We start from the raw sequence: 27,252 nt of genomic DNA on the forward strand, positions 1-27,252 counted from the left end.
GAAATAAACATCAAGTGCTATTATTTCTTTGCAACAAATTCAAAATGTTACATGGATAGTCTAATTTAAATTAAACACATTTTTTGTAATGTTTCGTACAAAATGTCATCAACATAAGCCTTCTTTTATGTGTGAAAAAATATTTTTACATGGGTGGATTTTTTATTAAAAAAAAGAGAGTTTTACATGTTTATGTCTCAAATAAATATTTCTTTATGAAAAAGTTGGGGTCTCAAGTCCACGGAAATAGGAGTTCACACCATTCAGTGTCATCAGTGCCGCAGTCCCATCCCGTTGAGGGTGACAAAACTAAAAATTACGTGATTAACTCAGTTGAATGCCCGTCCCTAAAAAAGGACCCTCAGTACGTTGTTATTGGAAAGACAACGGCCGTATCGACGTAACCGCTCGTTGCCGTCGTGGAGTGCATACAGGTGGCGCTCTTCTGGCTCGTATCGCCAAAGCAGGTCCCGTCCTCGCACCCGTCCGCCCTTCCCTCCGACACTTTATGGAGCAGCAGCAGCGTGTCGTCGCTGCCCACCCGCTTCACTTGGCAGTAGTCCCGCTCCTGGAAGGAGTGCGAAGGGGGGCAACCCTCCCCGTCGCTCCACGACTGGAGGATGACCACGTCATCCTCCAGTACCGTCTGCACGCCCACGTACTCGACGGACCAGCGAGCAGGCGACTGTTTGTGAACGGGCACGGCGATATTGACGTCGCTGCGGGCCTTGATTTGCTTGCAAACCTGCCCCTCTGGGGGCTCCAGAAGCCGAGAGAGGCCGTCAGAGAGGCTGTGCCGTGGCCGGTCCTGCGGCTCAGTAAACACAGACGGCCACGTCATGCCTCCCGTGTCTACTCGAGTATGCTCCCATTCTTCCCGTTGGGCTCGCTCCCCCGTGTCGTCTTCGTGCTCTTTTGGCCGGACGCACTTTTCCGTCAGCAGGGTGCGACTGTCGCAGCTACCCCGGCCCGAGTCGCTGTCGGACGTCGAGCTCTCCAACTTGAAGCTTCCGCCGCTGAGATCCTTGCTCGTCTCCAACATGGCCTCCCGCTCTTCCGAAATGTACACCTCCAGATACTCCACCAGCAGGTCTTCATTGTGGGATGACGACGACAAAGACATCGGGGGGAAGTCGGACACCACCAGCGCTTTCAAGATATCCTCGGACTTTGCCGTCTGCAAGGGAAGAACCGATTCTCGGTTATGCCAAAGCTGGCAATTTTCAGCTTTTTTCCCTTAACCGGACGTAGTGGGACAAAGTCAAACGGACAATTTTAAACAGCCTGCTGACATTTTTGGGGTGTCACATTTCGATGCCACACTACACAGGAGATAATGACCAAAGCCACTCAACGCGAAAAGTACCAGTGGTACTCATGCTCACTCTAGCGCAGTGCTTCTGAAATAGTGGGGCTGTTGTGGCTCTGATATCTGATATCAAGATGTTGTAGGTAGGATCTCGGTGTAACATGTATGATGTTGAAAGAAAATGAGGCTATTACCTTTAAAAGCTGTTGATCTAATCCTTTTATTTTCGGTCCAGGGACGGGTGGGAGGAGGCAGTGTTTCAAGCTTCAAAAATAAAAAGAGAAACGTTAGAATTAAATGAAAGGTCAAGCACGGCTGAGAAGTCTGGGCGGTGACACGCTTTGTTCTGTTGTCACTTTTCTTTCTTTTCTTTTCTTTTACCTGCGACTATTCATGTGCAGCAACCATGTGATGATGAGGAAGATGAAGGCACAGACGGCGGTGATGACGATCCACGCTGACTTTTCCCGATGGAAATCTGGACACACAATTCCAAACAAAACATCATAATCCTGTCTCTTGTTTGAGTCTGCACTAGATTGTACATTGAATCCATTTTTTTTAAAAAAGAAATCAAATTGTTTGCTGCACTGGTGTGTGATGTCTTACAGTCAGGAAAACGGATTTCCGATGTTGAGCTCCATTCGCTCCAAAAGCCGTGGTCGGGTTTGCAGCGCACCTCAACGACGTACAAGCCGCCAGAGCGCAGGCTGAAAATGTTGAAAAGCTTCTGCTGGCCTGCCACGTGAGTCTAAAAAAAACACAAGAGAGCTATTTGAAAAGGCATTCAAATCAAATTTAAGAAGATTGAAACTGAATAGAATGAAGTGCAAAGCTAGTTCGTGATATATAAGCTAGTAATAAGACAATTCCTGGCTCACACTAGATGATGTTTTCTGCTTATGAATGGCAGAAAAGGGAACTGTTGAAACGAAAAAAAAATCTGTGAACCCCAGCGACTGTATATGGAGGTGAGGTAGCGATGGGCGAATGAAGCTTTTATGAATCACTGAACCATTTGAAGCAATCTTCAAAATGGTTTGAAGCTTCAAAGCTTCAGTGATGAGGACATCTAGTGGCGAAAACTAGAACTGCAGTCAAATTTTATAGAGGCTTTTATTTGGAAATTAGTCCTGCCATTTTTGCACAACCCTTCTAACGCCAAAATCAAAAACAATACCTCCCACATTTGTTCTTTTGCATAAAGATGGAGGTAAAGATCTGAGATAAAAGCGACGCATTCGACACCAAGCAGGGATGTGATACAGTGTCCTAATCCGAGGGAGCAGCTGGCACTCGGACTGACGCGTTTGAGCTCAGGTTTCACCCGTTGGCCGCTGCCTTGGACACTACAAATCGATAAAGGCCACAGGTAGCAATCCGTTATTTTTTTTTAGAGTGTAGTATGACCTGCGAGACACTAAAAATAAATCCACAAAAACACCACACCAGGAAAAGAGTGGAAATCGAGAATCGTTTGCAATTAGAATCGAAACCAAATCGGAACTGTTATAGTTCAAATTCAGACGATGCCCAAGACTTCTCGATGCTATATTTTGTGACTCCAACATTTGCAATAAATTCTAAGCCGTGATGCAAGAAAATGACGCTTTGGCAGCATGAAGGCGTGTGTTTCACACTAAAGTTTAGAGTGCAACTAACGCGAGAAAGCAGCTAGATAAAAACAGTGGAGCTCAAGTTTAATAAAAAAACATAATGGCAAGTGGGAATTGGGATTAGCTGCTAACCGAAAGTTAATTTAGCACTTTGCATACCTCCCACTCATTTTCCCCCTCGGACCGGATGCGAAGCTCATAAATGAGTGTGATCCAGCCGGAGCGAGTGTCGGCCTTGCGAGGTGGCGCCCACGTGACGCGCAGGAAGGGCCAGCCTTTGTCCTCCATCACGCTCAGTGACACGTTCTCGGGAGGGTTGGGCTGCACTGCAATGGAATAGAACATCATACCACGTATCTTTTTAAAAAAAAATTTTTTTTTATTGCTGCCATCAATAATAAAGGCGATTGAGGAGATTGGCACTGAAAACCCAATTTAAGCTTAAGCAGCCTCAAGGACAGGATGGCCACACACAAATCCTCACCAATATAGACCACGTCGACATCCACGGGGTCGGAGAAGGTGCTGCCCAGCGGGTTGGTGGCCACCACAGTGATGTTGTAGTTGACCCAGATTGATGTGTTGTTCTTGTTGAAGAAGCACGAGTTCTCCCCTCCCGTGAAGTAGTCAGGGCACTCGTACATGATTTCAGAGCTGGATGCACGAGAAGGGGGAGAGAAAGAACAAAAGAGTGAGTGCGAGGGAGCTTTTAGCAGGGTTGTATGTTATAGCGAATGATAATGGAAAAATAAGTACACCAAAAATAACTAAATTACAAATGGAATAAGGAGCTCATCACTGAGTGGCTGAAGGAACACGTATGTGCAAATTGCCAAAGGCGTTGAAAATCGCTAAGTGGTTGCTAAAGCGCTAAAGAAGAATCCATTTAACACAGAATAGCAGCGTTAAGTCCATTTATGTCACATCCTTTATTTTAGTCGCTTGTTTGAAGCTAGGTTGCTGTACTGTGCCCAATGTTCATTGAGGAGGGACTGCATTATTGTTATTGCTAGGGCTGTCAAAATTGAAGTGTTAACTCAAGGTTAATTTAAAAAAATAATTTTACGCGACTAAATATTTTAACTTTTTGATTTAAAATACATTTACGTGATTATACATTAATTACAAGATATTATTTAAGTACCGTATTACTATAAGGCACACCCTAATATAAGACACAGTAATTTAAAAAACAAAACAAAACTGATTGTTAAAACAGTGCCTTTTAACGCGACAACAACTTTGCTAATTAAAGCAGAACAGACCCAAGAGAAAAAAAAATGTAGATTTAGTGTAATTTCTAAACTATAGAGCGCCCCTAGTGGTGAAAGAAAAATCCACAGAAAAGCCACACTGTTGTATTAGCCAGATGGTTCAAAATCTAGGAAAAAAGTAGCAGCTTATAGTCCGCAAAATACTGTAAGTACCTATTAAAAGTTTCGCAAAAAAATAGTAGTAAAAAAAATGGGATTCATCGCAATTAATTACAGATTTTTTGGCCAATAATTAGTTAAAAAAATTTAATCGCTTGACAGCACTAGTTATTCCAGAATTATCTTCAAGCATAAGGCCCACTTTCTAAATATGTCCATTGAATAAAAGACACAACAATTAGCTAGTTAATCTTTTGTAGTTAAGTCAGAATTTTTACTTGTTGTAGATTTAAAAAAAAGAATTGACAAAGCAAGGTGAAATAGAGGACTATATAAAAAAAGGGGGAAGTACGAACCTTTCCTTGCGGTAGTACAGCGTGTAAGTGGTCGGTAGTCCTCCGTCGGAACCAGGCTGCCACCAGCAGGTGAAGGTCTCTTTTTCGGGAGAGCGACAGCTGGTCAGTGTGGGCTTCCCCGGCGGACTTAGACCACCTGAGAGGCAAAAGAAGAAGAACAAATGAATCAGCATCACCTGCAAGGGCAGTTTTTCCTCATGGTCGAGTGTCTAACAAAGTTTTGGTAGTCGATCAACCACCACTTGCGTTTATTTGTTGATTTATTATCGCTGAGCTGAGGATTTAAGCTTTGTGGGAACTTTACAGACAGACTTTGTGAAATCGGTGGAAGCAGAAAGCTGTTCGACTGTGGACACAAGCCCCCTTTTGAGAATGTACCTTTAGCGCGTGATGTGGCAACAAGCAACAGCAGACAGCTCAACTTCAGAACGTTCCTCATCATGGCACCACACACTTCAGAGCTGCGGGATGGACAGAAAACATCAACAATGACGGACGGGTGAGGGAGGAGGGGGGTGTGGCTGTGTTTTTCTTTGTCATGGAAATTCCTCATTCTTTATGTGAAAACAAGTGGATATTTTATGAGAATAAAGTCACGATGCTACAGGGGCGGGGTGGTGGTCACTCGAAATGTGACGAAAGTAAAGTTGCAACCTTCAGAGAAAAAAGTATGGAAAAGTAAACGTTTTGTTGCAAACAACATATTACTGTAAAGAAAAGAAAATTGAATTTTTTTTTTTTAATTTTAATATTACGGTGTAATATTAATGTTAAATGAATTTGTTACATGAACAAATTTATCATTTTTGGAGCAGAAAGTCTCAATATTATTAAAAAAGTTACAATCGTAAAACATTACGATTTCCGGAATTGAAAAAATCTGCGGGAAAGTTTTTCATGAGTCTGGATGGTCTCTTCTCCTTTTTTAAAATTTTTTTTTATTAATTTTTTTCATTTTTTAACATCACACAAATTACAAAACTTTTTAGGGTGACATTGAGGCTATGTTGACGTTAGATGAGGACCTTCACTAAGACAAAAGGTGTGCTTTGGCGCCCTCTTGTGGCCTGTAAACGCAATTATACACCTTTAACGTCACTCAAACTTAAATGTTCTTAGTAAGGACACAATGAAAAACTGAGCAGAATAATGTGTTTTAATTTGTGTTGTAATTTCCCGCTAATTCATTTGACACCATATGGAAAGCGCTTTTGTTACAGCTCCAGCTGTCTCGAAATGCGCTATATAAATAAAGTTGTATCGTAGCGTATCTGTTGTATATACAGTATTTCCCTCTTTGTGTGTGTGTGCGTGGGGGGGGGGGGGTTACGCTAAGGATTAAACATGAAAATAATACAGTCCTCTCCATTTGTGTCTACCTCTACCAGCTGGCACATGCGGCGTAAGCGATTGCATAACCAAGCGGCGACGAGCTCTTAGCATCGCTAGTACACAGCGTGACCCTTTTCATCTCTGAACACGCCGGCGACAACTGACCCGTAAGCTATCTCGCTAACTAGAAGGAAGCACATCTGGCGACATGGCGCTTCCGCACAGAACGCCAACCATGATTTGGGAAGTGGGGTCGCGATCACGACGCTAGCCCGCTCAGTGGAGTTCACCTCGAGCGCCACTTGTTAAGACGCGCTCCTTTGTGGTGCCTCGATAACGCCATGATCTGTTAATTGGCATTAAGGTCACGCTAGCGGATTAGCCTCCTGCTGAATATAGAGGTGCTTACGTAACCGGAGGGCCCACACCCAATAAGCTGCTCAGAAGACAGGAGAGCGCCACGGAACACGAAACAGCGTCAACTGTGAAGCCTTTCGCGCCTGTTGCAGCGTGTTAAACGTAACGCGGACACCTAAGTGACCTCATTTGCACCCACCCCCCCACACACCCGTTTGACCTCTTCCCTAACTACTTCTTGTAAAAGACACCATTTCAAGCATTTTGCGCCCACGCCACTGTTACGTGTGTAATGTCACCGACACAAAATGGCTGAGGTCAACCTGAGCTTGTGTTTGCAGTGTAAATAAAACACCTTGTATGCGGAAGATCAGGGTTGGTTTCCGGCGCTCTGAGCATCTGCCGATCGCATCTTATGGACCGAGGGTGTTACTGTTGAACCTCATACGACTTTGGGCGAGAGGTGAGGTCGGCAGCCAATCAGAGGGCCGCCTTTCAAACCTATTGATAATTTAGACTCGTTCATTACCCTAACGTGCATGTTTTTGGTATGTGGGAGGAAATTTAAATACCTGTAGACCGGTAATTCGCAATCATTTTTTGTTACGCCCGTCCCTAGCAAGAAGAAAATAATTCACGCCCCCACCCCAACACTTTCTCTCCGCCGCAACTATAAAAAAGAGCATTTTTGTTGAGTTAACACTCGCTGCGCACATTGAGCAATGGGAGCGCTACTGCCAACTACTGGAGTGGATGTGCAATTACACTTTATTGTAGTACGGCGGGGAAAAAAAAGAGCATGTTCCCTAGGATGACATGCGCCCCCCTCAGCAAGATTGGTAGACGTGTGCTTTTTTTTTTTTTCTTTATGAACCCATAACTGTATTTTGTTTGGAATTGGCAATAAGAATTGAATGTGCATGTTACTTAAGAGATTATTTTAGATTTAACGTTCAGATCAAATGCACCTTTATTCTTTTAATATGCTTCCTATTTAAAAAAATAAACGTGGAAGAGTATCAAGCATTCTAAGAACATCGCATCCACGTTCAAATGTTCAAAACATCCCAGATAGTAAAAGTCTTCCCCTCCGCCATGACCACCACGTAGCTGCGCTCCTGATCGACACAAATGAAATATGCTTTTAATCAAACATCCTGGCCCCTATTTGCAGTAACCAATAGAAAATTGGCGTAATTGAATGAGTGAAATCCTTTTTGTGACATGACTGCCCGTAAATGTGCTGCAATAGACTTCCTTCATCCTGCGCAATCAAGGACGCGTGTAGCCACAATTATGACTCAAGTGCTTTTTATACGCACGAGTTTGGTTGAATACACATTTATAGTAAACTAACCGGGAGAGGCAATAAACAGCGATCATGTGACCTCCATTTTGAAGAAATCAATTTTCAACAAATTAAATACAATTTGACTGTACTAAAATTTACTCTAGTTCTTTGCACGCCAGCAAAACACTGAGTCATTCCATTCCAAAGTGGTTAACTTCTTTTTACACTTGCATGACAGCAAAATGAGTATTTAAAGCATTTCCTAAACAGCTACTGTACGAAAGTCCAAATTACGACTTATTCATCAACATTCTATGCGGCGCCATTGAGTATGCTACGCTTTAGCGACCTAACAATGTCAAGCCGGGCTTGAATGCAAGCCATGAATGAAACAGTATACGTATATAAAGGCCGAGCGCAGTAAGAGCGGAAAAGGTTTTGTTCATCCAGTATTGACTTGTAAGGCTTGTTGCTATAACGGCCAAGCTCTCGCTCACACTCAACCTCCATGAACCAGACTCAAGCAAACGCCAGCGTCACCCCCACGGAAATCCCATTATGGGATCTATTGTAAGGCTTTTCAGCATATGCAATGACAATTCAGCTTTTACTTAAGATAATAAATTCGCACTTTTGAATGACACGGTCAGGGAGCAATTACACAACTTTATTCAAATGGCGCAGAGTCAAACAAAAAGTAGCAATAATTCGATAGCAAAGTTGAGTAGCAAGGCAACATTTACAAGCAACGCTCAGCATGAATGTAGTGCAACAGATGCAAATGCAGCTCAAAAGATGGACCATTATCTTTTTTAAAGACAGATTTACTAAGAACTAACCCTTAAATGGAGTATTCTGCATAAAAACTCATGTATGGGATTTGATTACAAATTTACTTTCTACTCACATGCACACTATTGGAAAAAAAGGTGCACAAACTCATGAGCTATTCTTTGCCACACTGGAATCAATTAATATTATATTTATATATATATTATTATTAATATATATATTTTTTATCCAATATATAATATTCTTATAATAATCCCATTTTCAACTGAACTTTTGCTATTTATATTAGATTAACAACATATTTTTTAAAAATATTTTCTGCTGGATATTTTACTTGTAATTCATATTAGGATATTATTTTTTTTTAATTATAATTTTATTTGTCATCTGTGTCATCTTCAACACCACTTATCTCGTACGGGGTCGCGATGGATATTTAATTCATAGTAGTTTTTGAAATATCTGTGAGCTATACTTTTCTTGGAATTCATAATGAGTAATATATTTATTACATTTATACAGACATACATTTTCTTGAACTACACTCCAAAAAAAGAGCTAGACTTTCACTTAACAATCCTTGAATTTCTGTGCACAGTGTGCACATGCTAAGATACATGCACCTTGTATGAGTCCACTCAAGAAACATCAGCCCCGTAGAATATATTTTAAAAGTATAAATAAATCAAAATTCAAATTAAAAAAAAAAAAAAAAGGACTTACCAACCAGTCAGTGTTTCAGCATGTGTCTGCGTAAGCCTCCATAGAAGAGCGGACTGGTCCAAGTAATTCTGCCTGGAGGCGAAGTGGACATTAGTGGAAGAGCAGCGTGGTTGGTTCAGCCTTAGTGTGGGAGGAAACATCGCAACATCCCTCCGCCTCCCACCAAGGGAGGGGTGAGGAGGAGAGGGCGCCCCTGTCATGTCCAACAAGCGGAACTGAAAAACAAAAAACAAATTACAATTACTTGTATATTACATTCTAAAAAGCACCGCTGCAGTATAGAAGTACGACCACAACGAATAAACGAATCGGGGTTTTTTATACAGTTAAGTATAAACTTTGTATATATGTTTCCATTATCCCTCTAAGAAACAAATCAATGGCGTTTCCTCTCGGTCGTGGCATCTGTAAAGTTGAAAGGATGTGGTGTTCAAAGATAAAGTGCTATAGTATAGTAGTGTCCAAACAGTTACTGAATTATAAACCAAAAATTCAACTCAGAATTGTCAATGTAATACTTTTATATACAAATATATGTCCCCCAAAAAAATTGTAGTTCATTTTGGACACAAACTAAAAAATGAACAATTATAATACATTTTATCACACTTATATTATTTCAACTCAGAACCCTTATTTTATAGATTTGTGCAAATGGAGAAATCATACCTAACGATGCCTTACACATAATAGACGCTTGGTCCTCTCTGTAAATTCACGTAAGAATTCTTATTTCTTGCATGAAGGCCTAATCGCAGTTAAACCACTCACTTTGAATAAATAACCTTTCCACTTCAAATTGACGTGCACCTTTTTGTCCTGTATAGCCTAAATTTGTATGTGCAGTATTTGTGTTACTATGCTCCTGTTAACAAAACACTACTTTCAACAACTGAGCAATGGCCTTGTGACAATCTCCGCTTCAGCTGTGCTTAGAAGCAATGGTGTTATATAATAATGCCATCTGCTCTCCTGTCCGTCCATGCAAAAGTAAACAGCAGGATGGATGCCACTGCAAGGCCCCATTGGTGCCCTGGATGGATGGATGGATGGATGTCAATAATTTCTATTCCATTACCTCATTGTCCCTGACATGTTCTGTCATGTTAGTGGGTGTTAATTGTGTCACAGTAGAACAGTATAAATAAATATTAGAACATTATGCATGCTGATTTATTAGTTTGGCTTGGGAGGGGCGGTCGTCTTCATTTTCTTATATTTTTCGTGATATAATATTTAAATCTTTAAAGAGAGTTTTTCACAAATCCTCCATATTAACATCGTGGTGACATATTGACCTCTAGTGGCGAGATTAGGAATTGACAAACAGAGCAAGGAAAGCCACGATCGTCTCTTCATTTTATTCGTTTCTTGCATCACACGTTGTTTTTTGTGTCACACGTTTGTTTTTTTATAAAGTACATAGAACCATTTGAGGGCAACACGGCTTGTTTGTGGCTCTTGATAGGCTACTTCAAAGGTCGAAGTGATTTAGAGAAGCGTGAAGAAAACACCTAAAATCTTTATTGACATTGTATGCAAACATAACGGAAGTGTGTCAAACTCAATCAGAAAAATTATATTAGTTTGATTTTTTTAAATTGTATCGATTAGTTTTGTTTTTCAGTGAATTACTAACGATTTGAAAACCGGCCAATAAAAATAAGGGATATGACCCCCCGCCCTCTCCTCCTCCCACAATTTATTGGTGGGAGTCATGCTGGGACAAATTATAATTTGTCCATTCAAATTTATTGAAAATACGTCGCCAATAATGACAAAATAACGGGACCAACCGCCCCAAACTCTCTGTGGACCTCTCTACCAGAGGTGTCAAGCAATCTTACTTTAGTAGAACTTTGGGTTACCTATACATTAGTGGAGTAGTTATTTTTTCAGCCTACTTTGTACTTTTACTATTTACATTTTTACACAAATACTTGTACTTTCTACTCCTTATTATTACGTACTTCATGAAACTATTTCTAATAGTTATAACTTACACATACCATTGCTGTCATCTTTAACGGCATCTGGAAGTACTAGACAACCAACCTTTATGTTAAGTTTCCCACGCTGACTTGGACGTCTGCCGAATTTCACTCACCTATAGGATCTCGTGATTGGCTATGTGTTTTAAGCCCCGCCCCAACCTGTCCACCTCGAGGGTGGACTTTAGCCAACTCCTCGCCATGTATTCAAATGTATCGCAATATGTACACGTAATGGCTAAGATGTAATTTGTAGTGTTCATGTTCAATAATTTGCAAGACACAAATTGGAATATTTCAGATGCACCATTCCAGCTGAGCTCCCAGATTCCACCTCTACGTCCTAATAGGCCAGCTGCGATCGGGAAACGGAAACGCGCCACCGATTGGTTGAAACCAACAGCAATCATGTTTACCGGGCAGGTGATTGGCTGTGTCGCTTCAAAGTCAAGTGTCACAACGTTTGGAGAGGAGGGGGAGATGAGGGTTTGACAAAAGCGATCTTGTCTCTGACGAAACCGTTTCGGACAGTGTGAACATACACAACGCCAGGTCGTGTTGTAGGAGTGTAGTGGGACCTTGGAAGCTAAATCTGATCGTATCTCAAGAACGGAATTAACCACCACTGCGCGACACGAGAGGCAGGGGAGCAAAAAGTGGGACTTAATTGTTCGAGGCTAGCTAGCTAGCTCTGCCTCGCCTCCTCTTTTTCAACGGCGATTAGCGGGCACCGCCTGGCTATATGGCTACGAATTACGAACCAATCTACGGACTGTCCGAAGATGAGGTAAGCCGTGTCCGTTACGCTGCTTGATCGCGAGACAGCCTCGCGGATGCTGCCTATGCTAACCTGGCCGCGGTGGTCAAGCTAAGCAGCCCTCAACCACATACCATAGTAATGTTCAGGCAGCTGTCTTGTTTCCCCGAAAGCTCTCCTCGTTCATATTCCTCCTCTGTTGGTGCATCACAATTCTTTATAAATAAATAAATGAAGAAAAACCACAAATAAATCAACCGGTTAAATGAATGAGCCTCTCTCCTCCATTCGTTGTATTGTGAGGTGCACACAGATGACACTTTGTTGTTGACATGGGGTTGGTCGAATCAAAACTGGTTTGCGAAACAAACACCGAGAAGACACGTAGCATGCATACAAATGTTAATTTCAGATACACTTTTGACTCATAACCCCAATGGGAGCTGTCCCAACGCCGAATCAACAGGCTATACATTTTCGGACAGGTGTTTTACTTTTTTTGCGGATTGGCATCATCAACCCAAACAATGTGTACCTGTGTAAATGCACTCATTATCAGTTTAGAGACCCGGTCTAAATACAACAGAGCATAAAAGCTTTTTTTATTTTTTTTTAAACCCGAATTAAATAACTAATCCATTTGTTTTTTTCTAAGGTAAATTTGCTAAATAGGTATTATTATATCAGCTGTAAGACAGGCAATAATAGATGCAAAAACATGTTTGGCTATATATTAACTGAATTATAGCAATTAATAAATATTGTTGCCACACAGAACTTATTAAGCATGTGACAATCTGGGGAAAACTGCCTCAAACTATAGCAACATGCCTTCCCCGTAAGTAAACAAAGAGCAGCTCGGCTTCTAGCTAGCGACATACATTATGGCTTGCAAAAATGCTGTTGACAAATGAATGTGAATGTTAATATAAAATGAAACAAAACAGAAAGCTTTGTTTAATCGCAGCTTCAAGCTGCATTTAAACAGCCTCTCTGGGAGCCTTCAGATGGAGCCAAAAATAATAATGGCATATTATTAGTGTTTCATAACAAAGTAATTAACAATTAACCCTGTTCAAACTGTTAACTTTTGCTTGTCTACAACCATTCGTTTGAATTGATGTTGCCCCCAACCACCCCCCTCAGTTTGTTTAAAAAAAAAATAAAATAAAAACATACTTTAACATACATCATACATGAATGTGTTAAATAGGACATGCATTCAACTACTGATAACACAAACACAAAAGTGACAAGGATTAATGTCATGTTACCAATATGCCATATCTGTCTGCTAAATTAGTCAGCATGTGTACACGAGACGCGGGTGGGGTGTGTCGGGTGTGTGTGAAGCGAATCTCTCTCCTCTACCTTTTTACAAATTTACAAACTGGTCATGTGGGAAAAACTTTATGAAGATACCAAATCGACTTTCCCTCAGCAGATGAAGTTATCTCTATCTCTCCCTCTCCTGCATGATCAAGTATTGTCATTTTTTTCCTTGAGTAAACAAATGGTACATCCTATCAATAAAGTTCAAAATGTTTGACCTTGGAGTGGATTGAATGACTAGGTGTTTGTTTCCGACTCATTTCAATTAAATGCCTGGTGTTCAATTCTGTCTATTTAAAAAAAAAATGGTGCTTGTGTCCCCCATTTAAATGTGTCATCTATCCCCCATTATGACTCACCATCGCACTGTCACTGTGCATTGAAAAGCTCTTTATTACAACCACCGGTTCATCATTATTATCTGGGTCAGGGTCATAATTGCATGAAAGCAAAGCCTGCTGAGAGTAGCCATTGGCACTCAAAAGGGCTAATTTTTTGTTACCTTTTTCTTCCGCAGCATGAAACCAGAGTGCTGCGTGTTAAGGTCATCGCGGGAATTGACCTGGCCAAGAAAGACATCATTGGAGCCAGGTGAGTTGCACTAGGAATATATAATTAATGCGTTATTGGTCATTGAAGTAATGCAAACACCAGAACTCTACCATACTGACAAGTTTGCTATTTTATGATGAGATCATCAGCAGAGGTTTTTTTTTGTGTGAGTGTGTGATTACATTGCAGCTCTGCTTACCCTTTGGTATTGAAATCACATCAAATGGTTTGGGTGCTGCTTGAAAGTCTCTCTGGATTTTCACTCAGCCCAGTTGATAAATTATTGGCTGACTATTGGCGTGGAGATTATATAAATTAGCCCAATTATTTTGTTCCAATATGCCTTTAAAATAATCTGCCCGGCCAGCATTTAGTTGAACATGCTGTGACGTCCTCCTTGTTGATGGTAAAAGATTTGTCAAGTGGACAGTCCATTTGTGTGAACTTTCATGATTTTTTTTTTCACAGAGTTCAAAGACCTTTAACTTCCATTTGAATAAATGATTACCCTTGTGTTTCTCCTATTTATAACCAACCTCTGTCACCCGTTTGCCAGATAAAATCTTGTACTGTAGAGCCGCTTATTTCGACCACAATCTGCTCCCGGACGCTGCGATCTGAATTAGAATTTTTTTTTCTAAAAATATTGACCGTGGACGAAATAAATCCCCTTCACGTCACGTAAGAAATAACCTTGCAAATTGTTGTACAACATGATAATGACTTTTCCTCGTTGTCATGGCTAGCCCTCTGTGGGGGCGTCACAAAAAAAATAATTTAAACTTAATTGTTTGACCGCGGGAGTTACATAATAGAAACCTTCTCCGAGCCAATGATTTCAACTTTTTGACTGTCGTCATCTTTTTCCCTTTCTCGCTGACCTCGATCTAACCTTTGTGTTGACGTCATTTCATTTCAGTTCCTGTTTTGCATTAAAAAGCTAATGACATTTGGGTCGTCCTCAATTTTCCTTTTGTTCCCCCGCAATGCAAAAACACAGTGATTAATTATTAATGCGCCACACCAACATCGGTGAATGCTTAACCTGCCGTCTTGCGGTTAGGTAAATACAAATGTATGAATCGAGAGTCTGCTGAAATTCTGACTGAGTAAAAAAATTACAGTACTGGGGTGCAGGGTTCGATTCTGGCTCCAGCCCTCCTGTGTGGATTTGAATGCAAGTCTCCTCGCCCAAGTGTTTTTCACTGAAGCAGGCCTTCTACTGCATGGGTTCTTTGTTTTTTGCAAGCGAAGAAGACAAGTGAGAATTGTAAGATACACCGGACCAGTTGTATCCGATAAGTCAGAGCACAATTAGAGGCAATAATAATAATCAGCAATCGAGTTGAGCTCTTTCATTCTCAGTCAAAAGAGCACTAAAAACTTAACACAGCCTACATTTGACTTAAAAAAAACAACAACTTGGTACCATCTTGGTGCTTTGTGTGCAACCTTGATGATCAATAAAGTAGTTTGCTAAGGTTCCGACAAACACTTTTACTTTTGTTCAGTAGTGAGGCTTCCTCGTGAATAGCTGAGCTGAGCTTTTATCTTCCGTGCAGCACGCTCATCTTTAAAACCGGCTGGATGTACACTTGCTCTCTCTTTTTAAAATTTTTTTTATTGTTTATTTTGAATCATTATAGCCACTTATCTGGAAATGCGCTTTCCATTTTCAGCCCCTGCAACTTCATCAATAAGACGTTATCTCCCAAGTGACAAAGGCAAGCAGTTTTTTATCTGGGTAGACAACTTTCATGTTCTGTCAAAGTACTTATCGCAAAAGGAATTTTTCATCCAGTTTGTCAAGTACGAAGGACGAGAACGGCGAGCTCCGTTACCATGGTGCAGCGGTTGCTGCTGGCAACAATTTAATAATGTGCAAAAGGTAGATGGCGTCGGTTTTATGTCAAAATAAAACTTTTTGCAATACCTCCGGTGCAATTCAACAACTAGGCTAAGTTGATATTGTGAAGTATTAAATAGAAAAAAAATACAATAGTGACGTTTTTTTTTCTTTCCTTCTGATTTCTGAGGCTTTTTTTTTTTTTGTTATTCTCTGCAGTGATCCCTACGTCAAACTCTCCCTCTATGTCACCGACGAAACCCGAGAGCTCGCCCTGGTGCAGACAAAAACCATCAAAAAGGTAATTGGTGACCTGGCATTGTGCTGCTGCTACTTTCCCTCTGCTCGAGTTTGCGTGAGCTCTAATTTGCTTTGACCTTATCAGATTAGCCACGCCTTGTCTAATCATGTCCTCCCGCACAATTACTGTCCTGATGCTTACGTTTGTCTCCACTCGCACTGACTGCGGTTTCCTGCTCTCATCCTTCAGGAAATGTGTTGCTCTTTTAGTCACAGCAGTGAAGGCTAATGCTACTTACTTCCTCAAATAGTGACAATCCCTAAATACCGCCAGCCACTTAAAACAATTAAATGCCTCCCTCAAAGAGACACCACTCTTTCCCCATTGGGAAAAAAAAAAACCAGGCTGTGATCACGCGGACAAGAAGGAGTTAACTGCGATGCCCATTTGAACTACATTGCTACCCAAAACAGGAGCACTTATGGAGACAGTCCGAGATGAATTAAAGTGTGTTGTTAGGTCAGCTCCCAAGAGTCGTCAAGTCACGACACCCCTCGATTGCTAATTTAATAGTTGACATCATTTTGTTTTGTTTTCCTTCTCAAAACTGCTTCACTTCCAACTGTTACGGCTGACCATAACGCACATGAAAATTTTTTATTTTTTTTATCATGTATGTGTCCATGTTTATGTTCCGGAAAGCTCCAAAATGTACTGTTTTTACCACGTCTGCCACATTCCTTGTAGCGTTTCTGTATTTTCTCCATAATGACAAATCGTGTAGCAGTTTCTGTTGCTTAATAATATTCCAAAAATGCTCGTCATGGACTTTTCATTCGAGTTTGAGAAAAGTTGCTCTTAGCCCTAATATGGTTGACGTGAGCTAGCTTTCCACCAGCCAACAATCCACTGCAGCCATCCAGCCGAGCTAGTGTGCAGACCACCCCCAACGCGCACATGCAGGCAGACATATGCTGCCAGTGGCCATGCTTGCCTTATACGATATAAATAGCCGACAATGCACTGCTATGTGGAGCAGAAAAAAAAAGAAGCTTCCTCTGTTGTTTTTTTTCTTCTCTTTTTAAGTGGGACACCTTTTCATGGCATCTTTTATTTCGGAGAAAAAAAGTTTGGCTCGTGGTGAGACTGCCCCCGCTCACCCGAAAAATAAACAAAGAATCTGATTGTGTGTACATTCCTTTTTTGGCTCACCGTCGGGAGGGGGCGGGGGCGGCAGTCTTTATTAACTAGGCTTTAGCCCGTCACTGGCATTCTTGCGTTAGGCAGTGTCGTTGTCTGATGGTATTTTAATTGCATATGCCACAAAGTCTGAAAGTGATATGCAGAGTTTGTGTCTCAAGTAAAGCTTCTTTTCCACCTACTGGTTTGGTTCAATTCAGGTCAGTTTTGCTGGTAACTTTACTGAAGTTGCTTTTGTAATTTGCTACCATGTGGAAAATTAGCAATCGATTCATTGTTATGTTTGAAGATAATTTATCTACCTGGAGTTGTACAATACTATACAACTTTATTTACATAGCGTTGTGAGTAGTATGGCTGAACCTCATGTGCCTTCTTTGGACGGCTAACTACTTTTAGACACAATTACTCAAAAATGAATTCCACATCATCGAGAAATTCTCAAATCAAGCAATTTTTGTCCCCAAATTTCCGGCGCAAAAGTCCCTCTTTTCAGTACCCTTTTGTTAGCGTGACAGTTTGTGTCTGACATTATGTGGTGGAAATCCAAGTCGAATCACAATTTGACTTTCTGATCCGTGGCATGGTAAACTGAAACGCACCAGGACATAGTTTGTTAAGCTTCAAGGTGGGTGATGGGATAATTGCTTATTTTATCTTATAGTGGGCTACATTTTTATTGTGTTTCATTTAAAAAAAAAAATATGGATTTGCATTTTTGCTTATGGGCCGTAATCTAAGGCCCACCGTGTACTGTCGAATTCATACCTGTTGTTTCCTCTTTAAACCATATGCGTATTTCATCACCAGACTCACCATTTTTATGCTTGATGTTCTAGACGCTCAATCCCAAATGGAATGAGGAATTCTACTTCAGGGTGAGCATCCGTTTTTACATTTCGTTTTTTGCTCTTGTGGCATGTGTTAGTTTCCATTTTTTTTTTCATGTGAAGGGTTAACTGGAGGATTTTCTACCTTCAAATTGTTGTTTTGGATAAACAACGCTGATAGAGACAAATTCTGTTTCAAGAAATGACGCAGGTGTAGCGTTGAGTATTTTATATGTCACACTAGAAGCGGTCACCGTCATCATGTTCTCTTATTGTGGGATGCCGTGTCGCGTGAAAGTGTGCGAATGTATGCGAGGCTATGGAAGATAAATAAGCTTTGATGTTGCGTTCATGAATATCTCGACAGTAGACCTGATTAACACTGTTGCTTTTGGCGTCTCTGCAGGTGTGTCCGCAGAATCACAGGCTCCTCTTTGAGCTGTTCGATGAAAATAGATTGGTAAGTGTCACCCCCCCCCCCGCCCCAACCCCGTTTCCTCCTTCACTTGCTAATTGTCATTTTGACGGTTTCTATTATCAGTGTTGAATTTTTACTGTAGTTTCACCCGCTGAACTCCTTCAGATGTGTCATATCTTCCCCCGCCATTTTTGCTTTCATAAGTCGTAGTTTCCATTATTTCAGATATGAGAATTTTTCCAGGACTGTTTTATGGATTAATATCTTCCAAATGTAATGTGACGTTAATAAAACTGATGTTGCCTACATACCTTTACTACTTTGTCACATAGCCCTTTTGGAATCCATTAATAATTTCTTCTTCTTCTTCTCTTCATTCAGCAACTTGAAATTGGAGTCATACTCAACTCAATCTGCACCGTCACATTATTAATTATTCTTAATAATGCTTCTGAGCATTTCCAGATTTCAGACCAAATCATGCCGACAAAACCACCGCTTTTATGGATATGAGAAAATGAAAATACTAAATTTGTTTGACTTGTGAAATTGTGTGACCGTTGTTATCGCCATAACAGCTCCATATTTCAAGTGTTACAGCAATTAAAACAACGCAAATGATGATGAATCCACTACTTTGCTGCTCTCCTGACCCGAGACGGAGATAAGTAGAGCTGGTTTTCTTTGGAAAGTCCTTCCCTGAAGCAGGTGTTGGACTTTTTTTTTTTTTTGGTAACTTTAGCTCCTGAAGGTCATTCAAATGTTTGCTAGAACCATTAGTGGATGCTTCCCAGGATACAATTTATGTCTCTGGCTGGATAAGCCCTTCTTTCAAGGCCTTGCAGAGCTTTTATTTTATTTATTTATTTTATTTTTTGTGAGCTGATGAACACAAATACCAAAGTGGTCTTTGCAGGGTCATATAAATCTTGCGTGTTTAGTCCATGCATCTATCAGTACTGCGCATTGAACGTCAAGTGGCATTCCTGGCACGTGGCCTTCCAAGAAAAGGCCAGGTCATATTTTCCCCACCGAGAGCGTTGCCTTGCAGTGGCAGCGGGATGACAAATGAAAGTGGAGCGTCGGCAGCCTCAAGCCTGTTTCTCTCCTTATATGTCTGACGAGGGCTTTTCCATCTTATGCTGCATGCAGGGACCGTTCCCCAAACACTTGTGCACTTTATTTTGAAGGATCTCTTTGCAATTTATGTTTTGTCTACAGAGCCGGTCTGTTTTGACTAAAACCACTTGGGCGGTGTTTTTTTCTTAGGGAGTAAGTCCCCCAGGGACACTCCAAAATCTCCAGTCCGACAGAAATTTTAATATTGAAATTTATTTAGATTTATTTTTAGATTTAGTTTTAACCAGACTGGTCATTGGCAAGCTTGGCTTTGTGTCATCGCACCGCACATTTGTCATTTCTTTTATCCACATTATTTTTAACATTTCATCCTGTAAACGCCTTCTTCTGTTTCTGTTTCTCTGTCAGTATTTCCCATCTCACGATGATCTTTTGCCCAAAAATCCGATCCTTTGCTATTTTCCCACGACGCGTGTCTCGGTTGTCTGCCTTCCGTTTTGTGAAATGGTGACACACTTTGGGGCTGAAGCACTGTCCCAAACAGTCACGCAGATTTTTATCCACTGAGACTCTGAAAATGTTAACTCGCAAAGACCTTTGTCGATTCTCTGCCTTAGTGCCAGAAAACCTCTCCCCTTCTCAGTTTTATCCCGAGGGCAAAGTAGCTTCAATCCTCAATTTCCTTTGCAGGTCCAATGTTGTATCATGTTGCTGTTTATCAGGGATATGCACCCGATTTCAGCATTTTGGACCAAAATATTATCAAAGATATGCTGTAACTTGAGAAGCCTCTAGAAACAGAGAAGCCGAGAAAATCTCTCACTGCATCGGGTCCTCATCGAGCTGTCAGATCTCTTAGATATTTTTTCTTCTCACTGTTCTGCTGCCTTCCTCAGTCTATTTTCAGCCATACCTTGCCTCCTCATCTCCAAACCGCAATAAATCAGCAGCTTAAATACCGTTGTTGTTTTCTTAACGGAGTTGTCATTTTAATGGTGTTAGTGGGCGGTCCAGAAAAAAAGATGGCTGTGTTACCGGGTTGAGCTGTCACTTCTTGGGTAACCCTCTACCCAGCTGGCACTCAGGGGTAGAATTGCATCGTAATGGCACATGGCGACGGGTGGTGGGGTGGGTGTGGGGTCATTTGTCGTCACGTGACTGCCAGGCAACCCCGCTGTCACCCTGGAAACCAGAAGCGCCGGCCGCCCTTATCCAATCATGTCAGGAATGCTGGCTGTCACTAGGCTCAGGCTATTTCTGCTGTCTGTCGCCGGTGTTTGGAGCTTCCTGGCAAAGAACAGACGCTTCTTTATTTTGTTGTTTTTATATTCCATCCTTCCTTCAAGTGTTGTGTGGTTTGCAGCCCTTGTTTTGCTGGACTGACGTTCTAATCGCCCCCCGCCCCCCCCGTAGTATTTACTTGTGGAAGGAAAGTTGCGGAAGGGACTTGAGGTGGGTGGGACCTAATGGGAGCGGGGCTAGAGTGAGAGGGAGGAAAAACGGGGATCAGTCATCTGGCCAGCCAAAAGAACGACGTGCGCGACTCTCGGAGGACGGGACAACCGTACAGCCCTTTGGAGGGAGCTGAGGCGGTCGGACTGGTCGTAAAAATGGCACGTCTGCGTCTGTATTTTGGCTCCAACCGCAGCAACACCGCCCCGGAGATACTGGAAGGAGAGGCAGAAGAGCAGAATGGAGACAATGATGTCGCCACGGCGTTTCACGCTCAACCACCGATGGCATTAAGCCCTTCTCAGGAGGCCGCGGAGCAGCAAGTTCCTCCCCTGGCTTTTGGTTCGCGCCCGGAATTGTTGCTCAAACGCAGTTCTTCAATGTTCATACCCCAGCTTGCAGCCTACGCCGAGCCGCGGCCCACCAGAAGCTCCTCCATGCACATCTCGCTTCAGCGCTCTGATGGAACAAGTCATGAGGATTCCAGTGGCCACGCTGATGATGTCCCGCCACCGTGCTATACCCCGCTGGGACCTGTGCCTACGTACGCCGAAGCGTCGGGTCAAGCAGATGTTCCGCGACAACCACCTCCTCCGTACTGCGGCCCAGATTCTACTAACTCGCCATTATTTGCGACAGAGCCAAATTTTCCAAAGCGCAGGGTCTTCAGCATCGGTTCAAATGGTCATCATGTCTACAGCCGAGGCCCGCAAGGTATCAGTGTGGGTGGCATTCGCATTCGAAGGAACTCAACCGATGGCTCGGACATACGACATCTTAGAATTTTACCTTATGGTGGTTCTGGATGGACGATGCAGCAGCAGTCCCCCGTTTCTAATGGTGGAACACAGCGACTTGTGTTTCAGCTCCAGCAAAATCAGAATCAAGATCTGAACCAATGCAGGCCACCGTCGGAACCACCCCAGGAACAGCACCCCGATGTAGAACCCGTTAGGTCAAGCAGTGGCCGTGTCGTCCGTTACCCCAGAATTCGACTGGAGAGAGGTTCGTCTCCACTTTTGGTGGACAACGCGCCAGACAACATACCAGATAGCCGGACAACTGGCGCCGAAAATCAACCAATAGAGGAGACTCTGAGCAAGGACATGAAATCTAATGGTTGTACTGTTAAAATCAGTGGAGACCCTCCTCCAAGGCAGCCCCATCTCAAGATTTACTTCAACCCGGGTGGAGCTGGAGATCAGGATGTGATCCTTGGCAATGACTCATCAACAAGTAATCCCGAGGTAAACATTACTGGAAAAACTCAGATGGATACGTGTTTCCTCCCCCAAATCTGTTTGTGATTTTTACAAAATGACATTTTGTTGTCGTTAGTGTTGAGGTTTCCGCGTCGTAAAAATTGGCTATTAAATACGATTATGTGAATGGATTCTGAATAGGCGTAGATGATGCGTTTAGCTTATTGAGAGTGGCGTTGAATTTTGTCGTGTAACGCAAACCTTGGGCGATGAACTTATTATTTTTCTTGTACGATGGGAAGCATGTGGTGTTTCGCTTCATTATATCTCCCCCAACTCAGATGAGGAGAGATCTGTGTGGCGCAGACGGACGGCGATGACAATCTCGGGCAGACATGTTTTCACACTTGACGACCGCAACCTCCCGAATGATTTGGAAAATAATTTCACACACGTTACCCAATTCAGCCACAGTTGCCAGGCAATGCTTAATTTCTCTGTACACACTTGTTTGATTTCGCAGACATTTAAACTTGCGATTAACCGCGACCGAGACGACCAGTGTTCCTTGGTTGTTTCTATCTTTAGGCCGCCTCAAGTGCGCCTACTGATTTGGAGAGCAGGCAGGCACTTTCGGTCTTCTCTGCCTCTCCACTTAGTATGCGCCTGGATTTTATTATGTGCTTTTACGGCGATAAGATGTTGGTGTGGACAATTGATATGTTAGAACGCTGTCAGTTCATTGTTGTTTTTTGCTTGGGTCGTATTGTCAACCAACCGTCGTCGATGTTCCTGTCAGTAGTGAATAATGCCACTGTGCTGCCACGCCAGGGCGATTCAGTTCTCCTCCAATAATCCTCAACTAGACAGCAATGACAGGTCTTCCCCAAATCCCCAAGTGGGTCAGAAACCAAAACCTTGCGTGTGTTTGTGTGTGCCAACTGCGGCATGCCCACCATGCCCTGCCGGGACCACCCTCTCTCTCTAACGGCCATTCACAAAGAACTCTGCTAACCGCTGCTTGTTTCCTGGAACCTTTCAGTTATGGACCACAGGTTGCAGAATAGAAACCGCATGGGCAAATGTTTTGAGTACTGGATGAAGTTTTTTGTGGAATTTAGGATCCAGTAACAGTGGATTTGCTCATGGTGTGACAAGATTTTGTTCCCACGGTGTTAGCTAAAAGATAGATGATAATGTATTTTACCGCAAGTGAAATTAAGAGCTAGTTTTTTGGGTGGAGCTGAGGCGTTGAGCGATTCAGGTAAAATCTCTCGTTTTAAGGGCCAAATATTTTCTGAATGTGCTCTCAACAATTGCTTCCAGCAGCGTCCTTAATCAACCAATTATACTCCATTATGTTATATGGGCATCAGTCAAAGAAACGTAACGGTGGTCTGCTAGAATAATATGAAAATGGAAAGTGAGCTTTTTGTCGCCACAGTTTTTTTGTTATTTAAAAGTTAAATAATTGTGATGGAAAGGCTGATATCCTTGTTCTCGTGCTTAACACTCCATATGGCGGCCGTCCCTTTGGGCCCTCATCCCTCATGCTGTTGATTGGCGACACCCTCCCAACCGCTAGTGTAACCTGGCCCAGGGAGGCAGCTGCATGGCTCAACTGTGACCCTTTGATGACTCTGCAATTATAGCCCACCACATACACATACCCGCAGCTTAAAATGCTCTCCTGCGTTAAAGGACACAAAAAACAGCCGCGTCTCCCCAGGGTGCTGTTGTGCGGGCTGTTTATTGCCCAAACCAAACTGCCACTTTAATGTGTTACTCTTTGAGCGAGCTCGGGGATGACCAGTTTGAGGTTAAATCCAGTGACCCATCTGTGCGGAAAGCATTGTTCGATTTTTATTCATAGGCTGCTTTTTTCAGACAAAAGTGTTACGTGGATTCCGATGACAGAATTGAAAACGTGACACATTAGTCCTAGTTAAGATGGGGTTTATGAGTCACCGTTTTGGGAGTTTGGCAGTCACTTAGTAGATTTTCCGCTTGGTTTAAGGAATGAAAGTAGATACTGTGAAACTTTGGCTCACCCCCCCCCCTACACACATCTGAAAAAGTGTTCAAGTGTGTGTTTGTGTTTGTACCTGTGTAAGTCTAGGTGTGTTTCGATGTGCGACACTCACTCATCTGTTGTTGACATAGCTGCGCTAGAATAACTGCTGTGTGACTGACCTTTCACCATTGGATTCCTGGTCTGTTAAGAGTGTTATGCCTCACTTGAGGAGGATGATAATGTCGGCTATGCCTGCCCTCTCGTCCCTCTTCATAATTCCGGGCAGCACTCGGGGCCCGCTCGGACGTGATTATCTGCCAGAATGGAGAAATAGTCTCGCTGAATAGTCTCACTAGTTTGGAAAGTTTCTAAAAGTTTGTTTTCAAGCATTTTTGTTCTTATTTAGTTGTGTGGAATTGAAATTGTGGACAAAAAAAAAAAATTCCACATGACATGTCGGAATGTGAAACCGCGATATGTTTTCTTAAAAAGCGCCATTTTAAAATATCGTGCATCTCCATCGTTGAACTCTACAGATACTGACCACAGGTTGCAGTACCACCAGAAACCACTAGGGTCAATGTTAACCACCTCCACCTGCAACTCAGTCTCAAATTTAGCCTTCGTGATAAATCCTCTTCTTTGTATTAGGCAAGAATTTTGATTGACTCCTCGTCATTTAAACAACAATTGAGCCCAACATCAAACACGGCACGCGTCGCCCTCCTGAAGTTTGAATTGTAATAACCATGTTCACGATCACGTGGGGCAACTTGCAACGTGGGTCGATGCTCCAAAATCCGCACCAATGTCTATGACGTCTGCCATCTAAATCAGTTATGTCCACACACAGGCCTCTACCAAGAATGGGCTTTTCCACATCGGACAGGTAATCTTTGTCCCTCTCGACGAGGGGGGGGGCAACTGTTGTGCAGCGCAAATCATTCGCCGTCATTTCCTCCCCTTTGTTTCCTCCCCTTTTTTCAGTCTGCGTTAATTGCAGCAAAGGGATGGACAAATCTACAGGTTTCCTTTTATTTTGACTCACAAGCCTTCTTCCCTGGTTTTATTCCTGATGTTGTCATAGCAACAACCCTCTTCTTCCTCTGTCTGGCTAATGTGGCTTTCGTGTTGCAGTTGGATGTTCTTCTCTGGGTTTATGGGGTTTCTGATACCAAAGACCTAAAAAGACTTGAGCCTTCTGTCTTGGACGCATGTAAAAACGGTGCTCCTTGCCAGATATAAAAGTGCTGTCACATGATAAGATCCTGATAAATATGTTTTCCATGCAAACATGCTGTTTTGCAACTGTATCAGATGCTCATAAAATAAGGCCAGAGGTTATTTTTGGACATGACTTGAAATCAATACCTTGCTCTCGGTCTTTGACAAATTGTTGCTTCATCATTATTATTATTTGAAATCTCCTCAGCATATATATCGCATTTCCTCAACACTCACTGTGGTTTTCCCTTTTCTTCCCTTGTTGGAATTGTTGTCCGTCCTCAAAAACCGCTACTCCTCCTGATACTTTGTTTGTTCTTTTTCTAGACCAGAGATGATTTTTTGGGACAAGTGGACGTTCCTCTTAGTCATTTGCCGGTGAGTTCTGTGTGTGTTAGTCTTGAGCGGTATTTACACTCCACTTTTCAAGTCACAAAATGCAGATATTTATGTATCGATGCAGTGTTAAGAACAGAACAGAAAAGAAATGGTTACCTTGTCATCTGAATTGGGTCCCTCCCGCATGTATTCAGTCAGATCTTAGCAAATATCTTTGCATCTTAAAAACAGGTTGTGTATATATCCTCTGCCAGAGTGAGGCCAACATCAATTCATTTGTTAAAATGAGCTGACCGTAGTGCATAATAAGATCTATGAAAAAAATAATTACATTTGATTCTGAAGAAACCACCAGGACGGAGGAAAAGGTGTCATTTGCCATACACTTGCGGGCACACCCCTGCAGCCGCTCGTTCAATGGTTGCCTTGGGCCTCAAAGAAGTGGCGGTGGCTCAAGCTGAGAGGATTTAAAACAAAAAACAGAATTAGCAACATTTTTGCTTCACATATTTCACACCTCATTTAGATTTTTAAGCTTCAAACAAATATCGGATTGTGGCACTAAATCGGATTAGGCTACTTAGACCTTTGTCAGATGCTCTGGCACTCCTTATCTTTTCTCCGTTTGGCAAGACACAGAGATGTCTAGAATGTAAACACTCAGACAACTGTGCCAGATTTGGATCGCATGGAAAAAGCCACCTCAGTCAAATTTGCATAGTCTCGGTGGGAAAATGCAGACTTTGGTGATATAACTGGTTCTAAACACACACACACTTATTAAAGGGGAAGTCAAGTCAAAACTTTTCTTTACAATAATATGTTCTTTGCAGCACCACCTGTCTAGGTACGGCATTCGGATTATTTTCACATTTGTTGAATATGAATTAAGCAGCAAAATCCACCCTTTTTTTATCCATCTCAAGGGGCGGCCGTTTTATCACTTCCTGGTGACTGAAATGACAAAGTTGCTATGGTAACAACCAATCACACTCACCTGTTTTATGAGTTTGGTCACCTGACTTTTGCAAGCTTAGCTGTGATTGGTCCTGTTCAATTTAGTGATCTGCTCGATCATTTCGTACGGTCACATGCTTATATCATTGTGAACTCTAATCTTAACACACTTGGTTCCATTGGATCAAAAATGAATTCTGATTTGGGATTCATTTTAAGATAGTGTCATATTTTATCAGCCCTTATGTGTGGCTCTTGAGGGAACTGATTTCTTGTCTTCTTTGTCACACCTCGGCAGAGTATTTGCTGTCGACTGAAAAACAGTTCAACAGACTGCTGAGAATTACAAAGCAGCGTTTCTGTTTTTCCAATGTGTAACCAGAGACGCGTTACACAACCCCATTCCAGCGTGACGCTCAGAGCCACGTCATCGAGAGCCGGGACTCTTATGATGCCCATCAAAAAAAAATAAAATAAATAGGAGAAATAAAATTCAAATTCTATTAATTTTCAGACGGAGGACCCTGCTATGGAGCGCCCCTACACGTTTAAGGACTTCCTGTTGCGGCCAAGGAGGTTAGTATCATCTGAATGAGACAGCAAACAGGATGTGACAACAAAGTGTTGAAAATCATTTATTAATTTTTTTTTTGCCGCAATTGTTTTAT

General features: G+C 42.1%; 2 protein-coding genes across 9 annotated transcripts in view; one reads left to right on the plus strand and one right to left on the minus strand.

Annotated features, from left to right (window-relative positions):
- Positions 1 to 140: 140 nt before the first annotated feature.
- Positions 141 to 11,234, minus strand: prlra (prolactin receptor a). 2 transcript variants are annotated; one of them, XM_088282164.1, is made up of 10 exons: positions 11,159 to 11,234; positions 9,150 to 9,364; positions 5,033 to 5,115; positions 4,655 to 4,790; positions 3,410 to 3,579; positions 3,085 to 3,251; positions 1,919 to 2,060; positions 1,691 to 1,787; positions 1,504 to 1,573; positions 141 to 1,177 (listed from the first exon to the last, which is right to left on the minus strand). In XM_088282164.1, the coding sequence occupies exons 1-10, from the start codon at positions 11,180 to 11,182 to the stop codon at positions 362 to 364; spliced, it is 1,920 nt and encodes a 639-aa protein (XP_088138290.1). In that variant the 5' UTR covers positions 11,183 to 11,234; the 3' UTR covers positions 141 to 361. The 2 variants fall into 2 exon arrangements, with proteins under 2 accessions (XP_088138290.1, XP_088138291.1); XM_088282165.1 differs by lacking the exon at positions 11,159 to 11,234 and having other exon boundaries at positions 9,154 to 9,223.
- Positions 11,235 to 11,602: 368 nt separating this feature from the next.
- Positions 11,603 to 27,252, plus strand: part of nedd4l (NEDD4 like E3 ubiquitin protein ligase) — a 31,250-nt gene continuing 15,600 nt past the window's right edge. For 4 of the 7 annotated variants that reach the window (XM_088280633.1, XM_088280636.1, XM_088280637.1 and 1 more), the window contains exons 1-3: positions 19,824 to 22,095; positions 25,616 to 25,666; positions 27,099 to 27,160. In XM_088280633.1, coding sequence (XP_088136759.1) covers positions 21,007 to 22,095; positions 25,616 to 25,666; positions 27,099 to 27,160 — 1,202 coding nt within the window. In that variant the 5' untranslated portion in view covers positions 19,824 to 21,006. Of the gene's footprint in view, positions 11,928 to 13,746; positions 13,821 to 15,846; positions 15,929 to 17,907; positions 17,947 to 18,304; positions 18,359 to 19,823; positions 22,096 to 24,917; positions 24,954 to 25,051; positions 25,091 to 25,615; positions 25,667 to 27,098; positions 27,161 to 27,252 lie in introns of those variants that run through there. The other 3 variants (XM_088280640.1, XM_088280639.1, XM_088280641.1) reach the window with 3 other exon arrangements.

Source organism: Idiotropiscis lumnitzeri, chromosome 18, assembly GCF_059441095.1.
Source record: "Idiotropiscis lumnitzeri isolate Australia: NSW breed Sydney's pygmy pipehorse chromosome 18, RoL_Ilum_1.0, whole genome shotgun sequence".
Lineage (NCBI taxonomy): Eukaryota > Metazoa > Chordata > Actinopteri > Syngnathiformes > Syngnathidae > Idiotropiscis > Idiotropiscis lumnitzeri.

What these genes read in the sequence shown, in the direction of transcription:
- prlra (XM_088282164.1), bottom strand. Translation starts at nt 11,182, where the DNA reads ATGCCGTTAAAGATGACAGCAATG. An exon ending in GCTGAAACACTGACTGGTTG is followed by an intron (nt 5,116 to 9,149) that starts GTAAGTCCTTTT and finishes TCCATCCCGCAG; the next exon opens with CTCTGAAGTGTGTGGTGCCA. An exon ending in TGTCGACGTGGTCTATATTG is followed by an intron (nt 3,252 to 3,409) that starts GTGAGGATTTGT and finishes ATTCCATTGCAG; the next exon opens with TGCAGCCCAACCCTCCCGAG.